General features: G+C 39.2%; 1 protein-coding gene across 1 annotated transcript in view; it reads left to right on the forward strand.

The window, feature by feature from the left end:
- Positions 1-12,679, forward strand: part of LOC146639834 (ephrin type-A receptor 6-like) — a 148,537-nt gene that overhangs the window by 11,295 nt on the left and 124,563 nt on the right. Inside the window, exon 2 of the mRNA XM_085345963.1 lies at positions 9,937-10,001. Coding sequence (XP_085202089.1) covers positions 9,937-10,001 — 65 coding nt within the window. The remainder of the gene's footprint in view (positions 1-9,936; positions 10,002-12,679) is intronic.

The following is a 12,679-nucleotide window of genomic DNA, read 5'->3' on the forward strand; positions in this document are numbered from 1 at the left end:
CTAATGTTTGCCTTTTCAAAGCACTTTATGAATGAAGATTGTGTGGAGGAGGGTCTGTTTGAGTTAGGTGACTCGAGTGGTTCACAGGACAAACTCAAGTCAGAAACACTGATTTCTCCTCCTCTGGCCGGGTATACTGAGCGGCGCAATCAGCTGATGGGATCAGCACTATTTTATGAAATAGAATATTCTCTTTTTTTCCCTAAGCACATCCAAGCAGTTTATAACATAACAGGTTACTACACATCACACCACAGACATACTGTGTTTCTTACCAAAGCATGATCATGAATGGAATCAGCATATTAGCAGGAAAAATAGGTCGATGTGTGCGATGGACAAAAACATCCCCCCCAAAAAACAGAGGTTCTGAGGAAGAGATACCACACTTTTTGGAGACATTTTTTTCCATGTCACATGTCACTGACTGGATTACGTCATATTAGAAGTGAGGAAAAGCAAAGTCCAAATTTGAGAAAAGGAGATTCCAATTTGGAGATTTTCTTTTTTTCCTGCAGACATGCTGATGGATGTTTGGACTGGATCAGCTGTGATTGTGTCTCACTCCAGCTTATCAGTCCAGTGACTCAAAAAGACACCGTTCTCAATTATAAAGTGCTTAACAATCCCGAACATTACGGCTAACAGCTGGATTTTCCATTCAAGTGCAGCTAGCCTAACAACAAAGAACTATTTACTGCTAAAGAGACAGAGGGTCCACTTTAACTGTGCTAGCTCCTTCATATTCTCACACTCTTTCACTTTCCCAAGTACAAAGATACATACGTTGTGTGTCATAGATATTCAAGGTTAACTAAAGGCCATTAGACACTATTGCATAAAAGTGATGGGCAATTTAACATTTTTCAGATGTGAACTTGTCAGATGACGTATATACACACTGAACTTATTGCATTTTTGCTGAAAATTCATCCTAAGACAAAAATTTATGAAAAAAATAAAGTCAACATCAAGCCATGATGAGCTGGTCCTGATGTTTCTAAACAAGAAAAGGGTGAAACAGAGATTTTGGGTTCACACAGTTCTCAAGAGAAGGCAGCAGCAGGAAGAATTTCATGGTTTGGTCCAGGAGTTTAAGCTGTACCCCGACTGCATTCGTACATATTTCAGTATGTCTGTGGAGCAGATTTAGCTCTTGTTAACACAGCTGGGACCACATTTGAGGGAGCAGAGAAATAATTTTGGAGAGCCGATTGACCTGGAGCAGTGTCTAGCTGTGTGTCTGAGGTAAAATAGTATTATTTTACTATTTCTATATGATTGTGTATTCAGTACTGGTGTGTCTTTGAGGCACACTTTGAGCTACACTTGTCAAATGCAGTGGTCTGATTGGTAAGATCTGTTTATTCACATGCAAAAATATTTAGCTTGGTTCAAAGAAATGAAAAGTGCATATTCATCCTACGAAACCACACAGTCAGAGGGAACGGCTGAATTAAGAATAGTTGAGCCTGAAAAATATTTTTAATGAAGTAATAATGGAATATTCACACGGATATTACTTATCCTGTAAGTAAAGGCCTTCAAACTCCAAAATTCCTGCAATGTCCTCTGTCCTTATAATAATTGTTGTTATTATTGGTTCACCAGGAAAGAGCCATACTCTCGAATGCATCCTTTTTCAGCATATTAGTGCATCAGAATCTAACAAACACACTTTGAGAAACTCCCTAAGAGATGTTTTTTGGGGATTTTGTAGGAAATGACAAATCTGGACTTGACTGCTCCATCCCTAGATGTGTAAAGCTTAGTAAAAAGTTCTTGTTGCTTCTGCAGATTTGCTAAAAAAGATTGAGATTCCCACTTTTCTCTTCGTGTTTAGTCTCTTAATGGTGATTCAAGTTGTAATCGTTAAACACAGCAATCTGCTGTTTACGAACTAACTAAGCGCACAGCTTTATCTCTGTCTTTACAAATAAGTCCATGTCTTGTTTAAAATTCTACATTCTGTATCAATCTTTCTTCTTCTTGTTCTTCTTTTTTTTTCTTTTTTTAAATGTGAGCTGACATCTTTCAGGATTAGCAATCTCACAACTTCTATAAACATCTGTTACAATGCATTTATACTGAAGCTGCATTTGCTTGCATAAACATATGTAAATTCACCTTCAGAACAAAGCAATGAAGTGAGCAATTCTGTGAGGAGGAGTTTATCAAAGAGTATTTGATGGTTCAAATGGGACAAACTGAATGATTTATACTTATTTACATGGGAATCCTAATTTTCCATTGACCTCACATGGATGGTCAGGGACAACCAAAGGGCCAGATGTGCCGTGGGGGACATATAATACCCATGATTGGGTGAACCTGTTTAAACCGGCGCTTCTGAGCCTGCTCCTTGTAGTTCCTGTTGGATTGTAAACAAGAATGAGATGCGACTGAGAATAATGATGCACAGTGTGACAGTCATTACAAAAGTGATGCAGCCATAGAGCTAGATGCTAGTTTTGTTTACAGAGCAGACCAGATGAGGGACCCGAGGAACAGTGAAAAACACAGCTGCCTGGACTGGGAGTTGTTCAGTTGCAGAACATTTTTTCTCTCGGATGAATTCATGACGGTGACAGCCATGGCAGTATTCCTCTGCATGGTAATGCTAAGCTAACACCAAAAAAGCTATATGATGGTAGTAATGATGAGCTGACAGGGACTTGAACCAGATCTTAAGCCGGTTATCCACTGAAATGTCAACTTTCCAACAAGAGGGAACAAGACCCAAAGTCTATTCTACTCAAATTACATTAAAATGTCTTATTTACATCTAGACCACATTTCCCTAAGTCTGACTCCAGCTTAAGTGTAATGAAACAACACAACCCCCCCCCCCCCCCCCCCCCCCCCAAAAAAAAAAACAAAAAAACAAAAACAAAAAAACAGCTATCAGGACAGTACAAGTACAGCCTGGGGAAGCCACCTCAGTGCTGCAGCACAATTTTGATAACACAGAGTGGGATTTGTTTGCAGAAGAATCAGGCCTAGAGGTACATGCTGGTTAAGTCCTTAGTTACATAAACTTTTGCACAGAAAATGTGTTAACATAAAAACACCTCTTAGGTGTTTCCTAGCCTGAGGCCATGGATAAACAGCAGTGTGAGGATACCACTCAGGGAGTGGGATGCAGATGTCAGATAAAGTGACAAACAAGCCTGAATCATGGGGAAAACTTCAAAGCCACATGAGCACATTGTGAACTATTTTTACAACAAACCATCCCACAGCATATGGAAAGGTTTTAAGTATAAACTGATGGACAAAAAGACCACCCAGTGATGACTGCAAGCTGTCTGACACTTTTCAGTTCTTTCCCCATTTGACAGACCAGACCAGCAAGTCTCCTCAACTGAATACCCCACCCTATGAGGACCCAACATTGGTCTTAATGCCAGGTGAGGAACATCTCACAAGTATTATCAATCAATCAATCAATCAATCAATCAATCAATCAATCAATCAATCAATCAATCAATCAATCAATCTCTCGAGAAGCATGCCCTGTCACAAATCAGAAGCATCTTCTACCACTAAGCTAGATACGTATAACTTTGCCTACCTCTCATCTCATCCTCAACTAAAAGATGAAACCGTTATGTCAGTGGACTTCAGAGAGCTGCATCAAACACCATCATTCTTCAGAAATTGGTCAGCAAACTGCAAAAACCTGCATCATAAACTTTGTCTCTGACCAACCTCTTTCACTCTATTCTAAGTAAAGGGTACTTCACAGGGTTAATGTTGAGCCCAATGCTCTCCAAACGTTTGACCCATGACTGTAACCCCATTCGTGCCATTATAAAGTTAGTTGGAAACACAGTAGTGGTGCTTATAGGGGAGACAGCCTACTGCCCTGAGCTGAACAATCTCAGCATCACAACCATTCTACCAGCTGTGCCACTATGTAGTGCAGCATTTGTCCAGCTGATGATCATAAGGAATTCGACAGATCGTTAGGTGGTCATTCAACATGTTAAAAAAATGAAAGAACTGAATCTGTTTCCAAGGCCAGCATTAAAATAACAAATAGAATAAAATGGAGTAAATAGAATAACACAACAACAATAATTGCACGGTGAAGGTGAACCAGACCCCCCAGACATAAACACAATTTGTGGCACTAAAAACATTCAACCCACTTCCTGTATGAACCTCTGCTGTGTGGTGGATGAAGGTCAACACAAACCACCTAAAAGACTGAGGAGCAGCTCATCTACAGAGCTCCATGCCTCCATCACACATGTCCTTGTGAAAGCACCGACTCCACTGTAGGCGATTACACACATGTACACACTGCACATCGCACAGTACAAGTAGTAAAAACTTTCTAATATTGTCACTGCTGCTTCTTTTTAAGATTATGTATACTTCTACATTCTATTTATTTTACTGTGAGGCATGATTTTCAGTTTAGTTCAATTCAATTACATTATATTTTTTTAATGCCAAGTCACAGCAGCAGCTGCCTCGGGGCACTTTATAAAAAATGTACAAAAACATTGAATTGTATAGAATTTCGTTGTCCGTAAACAGAGCAGATTAAAAGCTTTCAAACAAGTGTTAAACCTAACATAACAAGAAGAGGCCACAAGGTCAAGCTGCAACGGAGCCATGATTTCAGCTTGTGAAGAGATCCACGGTGTGACAGGCAAACATTGTGTTTACCTGTGTTGGTTAAACTATGATTAGACAGTGAGTCCAGGAGTTTGAGTTCATTTTTTTGCCCTTTTTTTCCTCTGATCAATCAAAATAAAAATGCAAAAATTCTCAAAGAACAAAGCAAATGTTCTTCCTTGATAAATGGCTCGTACTCAAATCATTTATTGAAACTAGCATCTGGTACAATTACTGCCAATGAAATATTCACCAAATTAAAAACTCTTTTTTTTCTTTATCCACTGATCTGCTTTGTATTTTACGAAGCAGGTATCTGACACGTCGTCCTTTCTATGGGATCATTTCATCTGATCAGCAGTAACATTTAGACAGACGCTGGAATGACTTTTTCAGGAACCTGCATCATCTGTGCTCAGAGTCAGATGAATTAGATGCTGCTGTCCACTTTTATTATCATCTCATAGAAAATAATGATTCATTTTTTTCCCAGTGGCTTTCTCTAACCACATCCAGGAAACTTAAAAAAAAAAAAGCCAGGGGTCCTTATAGAACTGTCTGTCACCCTGGTGGAGCTCAGCCTTGTGGAGTATCCTTATCCTCATACCTTATATACATATCCTAAAATATTTAGGGATCCTGAATACTCAGTGTCTAGATAGTGTTAATGAACCACCTGCGAGTACACACACACACACACACACGCACGCGCACACACATATGCACGCATGCATATATGCACAGACATATTCTGCAAACTACTACTTAAAACACAGTTTGTCTCTGCATTAGGCTTTCAAAAACAAAACAAAAAACCAAACCCTTCTGGTCTGTGCACTTACTAGACAACAAGAATCAGAGGTCAAAGAAGGCTAAGCAACAGAGGTTCTTTAGTTCTTTACAACATAAAAGTGTAGGATGATATTCTTGTAAATGGAAATCTTCAAAGGAAGGTGCAGACAGTTAAGTGAGAAAATGGTAAATGCGTATTTCCTTACTTATCAAGCAATTGCAAAGCCTCTTTCAAAAATTCATGAGCTTGAAGTGTTCTTCTCCCCTGCCTTTGTCATCATTAGTCGTGTCTTGTTGCGTTACTGTCACCTGTAGATTAGTGAAAGACTGGGAAACCACTGAAAGGAATGTGCATCACATCGCCTTTTTAAAACAAGGACCGACTCTCGGAAAAACAGCCCCATGGCACTTCTGAACTCCGCAGGAAACCTCTGATATGAAACAGCCTGCAACATAACTCCTGTAATGTGCAGACACCCAACGTGTCTCGGGTAAAGGAAGGACACAGGAGATCATTACACAGGATATTGTTTTACTGTTAGAAGCAGAAGTCCCCGATCACACCTTTGATCCCGTTCAGACCATCTGCTATGGCATAAAAAAGCGTTACAGCATACAGAAATATTAGAGCATGTTTCTGATTTCAGAAGGAGAATATTGTTGAATGTCCTGTCTGATGATATACAGCCCTTTACCTTGGTATGAATAGCTGGCTACAGGAATGGCAGTTCCAGTTGCAAAGGTTTCATTGGCCGATGAAAGGAAATGTAACCAATCAACGTAATGGTTAAAATTACAGAACATACTCAAAACAGCCTGCCTTCAAATAGGGACAGCTCTTGTAAGCCATCAAACCCTTTCATTATGTTGCAGTGAGATTTGTCCCAAAAGCTTTGCAGAGCCACACCGTACATCTCCCAAAGTGTGCCTCTGCAATAATCCGATAGTGCAGAACCTTTTTTAAAAAAAACAACAAAAAAAACCAGCTTCAGGTTATTATGCTTCTAAAGCAATGCACAGACAAAACTAATGTGATTTGGACTCCTGATAAGTGATTACCAGTGTAATTGTGCTTGCGTGAAAAACAAAAACGGTGTATCAAATTGCCTCCACTGTGGTCTTGGACCATTATTTCCTGGCTCAAAAGATAGTTGTGGAAGTTAATAGTTTCATTCCCACATTGCTATGCATGTATGTTTGTGTGTGCGCTTGGCTTTATGTATATGTGTAACAGAAGGAGAGACAGACAGAGAAGGGACTGCAGTCAGCTGAGCCTGAAGAAGTCACTTGGATGAGTGACGAAACTTTTCTCCCACTGAAAACGCTGCGTCCAGCTGAACAGAATCAACTTTTTGGGACAGAGAAGGGAGTTACTGGAAAATTTTGTGCTGCCAAACGTGCCGTGGAACATTGCTCATGATCATCAAAGACTCTTCTAATTTGGTCCAAATCAATATCTTTCTGTCTCCCTTGGTCTGTCTCACAGGCTCCCTCCTTACATCTCTCTATGTCCTCCTTTTGAACAGAGGCAAGGCCACCTTATTATAATTCAGACCTTAATTACCAGCTGGGAATCAAGGCTAAATGAAGTCTCTGTAAATACTAAAGTGGTTCATTAAGTCTCCCTCAAAGTGTATCTACTCTGGTTATCTAACTTGTTCTCAAAACAGTCACAACCCCATTAAATTAGTCCAGATTTGGCAAAGTCCACCGTACACTAGAGTGACAGGTCGTCTGAAGATGTGACTCTTTGGTCTATAATGTCGACCACTGAAGTGGGACATACTTTATTGATAGAGATTGTAATTAACTGGCTGTGTGGAGACAAAGGAAATTGCACATTCATCATATCAAATTGGCTCAGGGGGCTTAGCAAGGGCCAGATAATGGCTCTCTTCATGCCTGAGCCGTGACCAGAGTGCAGACAGCGAGGGATTGCTACATTTGTATACACAATGCAGCCATGGATTCACACAAATAAACTGTTGTTAACATGCTCATGCAAAAACACCACCACTAACACTAATGCTGAAATCAGACTGCTCCGTGCTTTTGTCTTTTCAAATGGTCGCTGAGTCAGATTAGCTATTAGAGCATAAACTCTTGGCGTGACTCTATAATGGATGTGCAAAGGAGCAAAGGGACTGACCTGACGTCATACTGCTAACATTTTTGCATGTGATCACAGCTAAATGAACAAACACACTGTGTCGGAGGTGGGCTTTATCTCTTTCTTTTTCACTCACAATAGAGAGTGAGTGCGCCTGTGGGTAGGCGCTGTGACTGTGCACTCACAGAGATGATGTCACAGCCATAGATGGGATTTCATTGATTAATGCTCTTGACTGGAGGGGGAGAACTGTTGTAAAGACTTGCAGAAATGAGATAAAATGTTGTTTCTGTTTTACCGTGCTATTTTTTATAGCAAGAGCTCTCCGTGCTGCCATGGGTCACCATCACTGAATACATTACACCTGTGAACGTTGTCAAATATTGCCAAAGAAGAAATTAATGGGCACCCAATTGGAAGTATGGAAGCACACTGTGAAGGGAATGTGAGTGCCTTTCAGCGTGAAATCACGGGGATCTCGCCACTTGCCTTATCAAGCACCAAAACTCTTCAGATTTTTAACATGTTCACAACTTATACACAAATTCTGCGTTTTCTTTTTTTGTTTTTTTTTGTTTTTACAAGGAGGTGCATGAAGAGGACACTAATCCATACACTACAAAGGCGGGAATGCCATTTTAGGAAAAAAAGTATTTTAAATTAATTAAAAAGAGAAAGGACCTGTGTAATCAGCAATCAGTAGTCCACATGAGTCCATGGGTGGAGAAATGGTGTGTGCCAGGAGTGTCACACATAAGGCTTGAGGGTCAGTATCCCAGCAAAGACCCCAATCCAGCCCACTGGAGGGCTTTGGAACAAGGATGATAAAAAGTTTTGGACTTTTGACTGTATTGTTGTAAGTTTTACAGCATTTGACAGATAAAGACCTCCCTCAAACTCAGTTATACTACAAAAACCAACAGATGAACAAGTAAATGGCATAAAAGTTCCTGTTTTTTCACTATTTACTTGAGAATGTTTTGAAATTATTTTATTTTTTTTATTTCTTTTTACAATGAATCCACAGTAAAACCAACAAACCAAAAAAAGAAAAAGAAAAAAAAAACAGGATGTTTACTTATGATTACAGGACAGTCTGTCCAATGAGCTAATAGAACTAATTTTACACAGTAATTTCTTATTGTTTCCGCCCAAAGAGTCATGCTGACAGATGTTTTCCATTTATTACAGGAACATGTCTTTATCATGTAGACAAACTGACATGCTGTTGAAATTGCACTTCTTTCACTCCCAATAAGATATCTCAGGGAATAAATGTGTCGTTAAACATTGTTGCACCGACACAAAGGTGAGTTTCACTCGTCTGGCCCACTTAACATCAAAGTATGTGGCCCACAGTGTAAAATGTTTGACATCCCTGGTGTATGCAATGTTGTTTGGTGTACAAAACCAAACTGGAAAGCATCAAAAACATGTCACAACGAGGAGAGCGACCCAGCAGCTGAGCTCTGAGGGCTTTAATAAACAGGGGTGCACATAAGTGGTCCGCAGGTGCGCATTCGCTGTCAAAATAAAAGACGCGCACCAGATAAGAAGTTGCAACGTGCGTTTGCGTACATATAAAAGGCACTGTTTTTGTCCGCTAGAGTGGGATTTTCACGGCACATTCTGCACCACATCTCTGTGCATTCATCATTTGTTTGAAGCCAGCTCACCTCCTGCAACCACTTTTCCGAGAATACGTGCTTCTTTTGTGGTTCGGACTCCTTCTGTCATTTCTTATAGGTGGAGGAACATCAAAGTAATTGCTTAAAGGAGCTTCTTCGACATTTTTAAGAATTCTTTTTTTTTTTTTTTTTGCCTGTCCCGTTTAGTAGATCATCACACTTAAAACGTAATGCAGTAGGAAAATGTTATAACATGTTACTGAACAATTCATAAATGATCCCACACTGACCATATATCTCTTGAAGTAGTTTTTTAACTATTACAATTTTAATCTTAATTATTGATTTGTTGAGTTAAATAAAGTTTGATAATACTTCCACCTGTCCCCTTTATTCCTCTTTGGCTCTGACCTCTGAGAAGGAGAGTACTAATTTTTCCAGACTTCAGCGAGGTAGAGAGCAGATTTGTGTTGGTGTTGCGCTGGACTTTCCTAAGAGCTGTTATTTCATAGGTGGTTGAATTTGATAAGGGCCTTACACTTCTGTCAGCTCCTCATTGACAGCTTGATAACTATTGTCTGCTCTCTTCCTGTTTTGTCACCTCCATTTCTCTTCTTTTTAAATTCACCATCCAACCTCTCTCACACACTCGCTCTCTTACTCTTTTTGCTCTATCCTGTCATTCTTTGCATCTATGCTGTTGTTCTTTCACTTCTAACTTTTCTCCTTCATTTTACGAGACCTTTTCTTTTTTTTCCACCACTCTGCCCTATCTAGTGGTTCTGTTGGACACCACAACGGTACTGGGAGAACTGGACTGGAAGACTTATCCTGTCAATGGGGTGAGTGACCCTGGTATTTCTTGAATTAAGGCTATTAACTGTTTAAGGTTTTATTGATCAAAAAAAACTTCTGATACCCCCCCCCCCCCCTCCTTTTTTTTTTTACATGGTAGACCAATGATGGCTACAATTTGAACCTCTCTTGTCCAAAATCGAATACTTGAGCCACAGCAGACTAGATTTTCTTGCATTTGAGTCAAATGAAGACAGGAGACAAGTTCTTGTGTCTTATTAAAAAAAATCCTGTGGGCATCAGGCGGCGTGTTTTATACGGCAGCCTTCCTGACAGCAGTTAGAGCAATGTGACATCCACTGAAGAATGATATGGTGACTTGTGGGAGCACAAAACACAGCACAGCAGGGGTTAAGAACATATGCTAAGTTTGCCCCTAGAGGAAGGTTGACTCAGAGGCAACAAGTGGATTGGAGGTGGACAGCAAGTGACAGCGTAGCTCGCAGGTCAGCCGTGTGGCAGATGTCATGCAGGAGCGCACAGTACACCACCTATATGAGAAGGGTGTACTGGACATACACACACAGCTACAACATTAAAACCACTGACAGGTGAAGTGTACAACACTGATAATCTCATTAAAGTGCGATATTGTGCTGCAAACCATGGCTCTGACATTTATGCGGATGAACCCATTACACTAAAACCACCGGACTAGACCTTTGTTAGTCCCCCAACGACATTAGATGAGAGCATGGGTAGAAGCAGTAAGAATGTAACTGAATACATTTACTTAAGTACTTGTTTAATGTACATGCTCTTTTTTAAAAAAAACAAAAAAACATTCACATGTTATGCTTCCTTTTGCTTTTGTTGTTGTTGTTTTTTTAAGATTAATTGCATAGTTATAGATCAAGCTACCTACCAATCAGCAATTAAAATCATCAACAGCTGCAACATTAAAGAGATGTTCACTCTTTAACGTATTTAATCAAAAATGATGCTCCAATGATATCATGTATATGATTCTGAAAAGGAGCATGTTTACTTCATGTACTTTAAATATATTTTAATTATACAATCTGTGCATTTTTAATACAATAATTATTTAAATAAAAAAATCTAAGTACTCTTTTTTTCTGCAATTCTGCTTTTTGAATAATAAATCTGTAACACCTCATTTAAAAAAATCCTGGCAAATCCAGACAATATGATTTCCAGACTTCTGAAGGCTGTCTAGCCATTATTAGTAGTAATGATAATACTAATAATAAATATTATGTGTGAATTTTGCTGCTGGGACGGAAAAATCAACACACTTTAAAGAAAATCAGTAGACATGAGAGCTGTGTTTGCATCAGCAGTATGGTTGATGCAAACACAGCAGCCGTTTCTGTCGGCAGCTTTTCAAAACTCGCTGTGCTCATTTCACACGTCTGAGCTGGTTTGGAGAAAGCAGAATGTGTGTACCAGTTTTCTCAAAAAGAAACAGGGATACTGTTACGCACAGAAAGCTGATCCATCCTCAGGATTTCTGATTACTGTGTGGGTGTGCACATCTGCGACTTAAGCGATACAGGAATATCATTACATCGCATTCATTTGCTTCTATTCAAAGAAGCTTCCACAGGGAAAAAGCAGTTTCACTCAAAACTGGAAGTGTAACCCTTTAATCAGATAACTCAAAGTACCTTCAGTGAATTTAAAGAAATAAACTTAGTGCAGTTCGGTCTATATATTATTGAACGCAGGCATAATTTAAAAGTTTAAAGTGCAGACTCTCAGTTTCAGTTGGAGAGGCTAAGGAATTATAGCCATTATCAAACAGCTCCTCTATTTTCAGCTTTTGTCTTTTTGGAAAGTCTGATCTGTCTTTTCTGCTAGGGAGAGCAGTCATTAGTTTAGTGAACTTTCTGTATTTCCTTTATGACAGACTTGAATAATGGCGTACATACCATTGAAAAGATCCTGTGATCATCACTGTTTTTTTTCTGTTGCTGTCTTTTTCTGTTGCTCTGATCACCCATATTTTTTTTCCCCTCAAAATATGCTAAATTGCTAATTTGGCCACTCCACATTGTTCTGCTTTGCACTGAGGTCTCCTCTGACCACATGTTGATTAACAGAAACACCTCTCAGAACAAATAAACACTTTGAATCATCTACAGACCTCTTAACGGCTTAATTTATGCTCAACCGATGAAGGAACAGTTAGCACCTGTCTGAGAAACAGCTTTTGAGTCACCTATCCAATTACACTGCCTATAAAAAAAGAGAGACTGCATATAAAAATAGCTTTATTTCCCCAACTGTTAATGCAGTTAGCAACACAACAAATACATTTAAGTTAGAGCTAAAATGCGAAACGTGTTTCAGCATCAAAAAAATATAAGGACCCTATAATTTCCCTATAGCTGTTTAGATGTCTTGTACAACATAACTTAAGAGCAGGTGCATCGTGAGCCAGTCTATCAAGAAATAAGTACAGGTCTGCTGAAAAGTAGATGTCCATTCTCAAATACATGGTCAAAGAGCAGCTCTCCTCTGACCCACTTCCACTTCGTACCAAACTCTCTTGATTTATCAAATAAATGAAAAGACAAACTTCAAATTAATAAATAAATTGGTGTCTTCGTGCAGTTAAAAATCACAGGACAGCTGCTAAAGACTAAATACTAAAGTATTACACTATTAAAGCTTCATATATAACATTATTATTTATACC

The sequence above is a fragment of the Diplotaxodon limnothrissa genome, linkage group LG1 (assembly GCF_057381915.1).
Source record: "Diplotaxodon limnothrissa isolate DT_005_m linkage group LG1, D_limnothrissa_male_GT1.1, whole genome shotgun sequence".
Taxonomy (NCBI): domain Eukaryota; kingdom Metazoa; phylum Chordata; class Actinopteri; order Cichliformes; family Cichlidae; genus Diplotaxodon; species Diplotaxodon limnothrissa.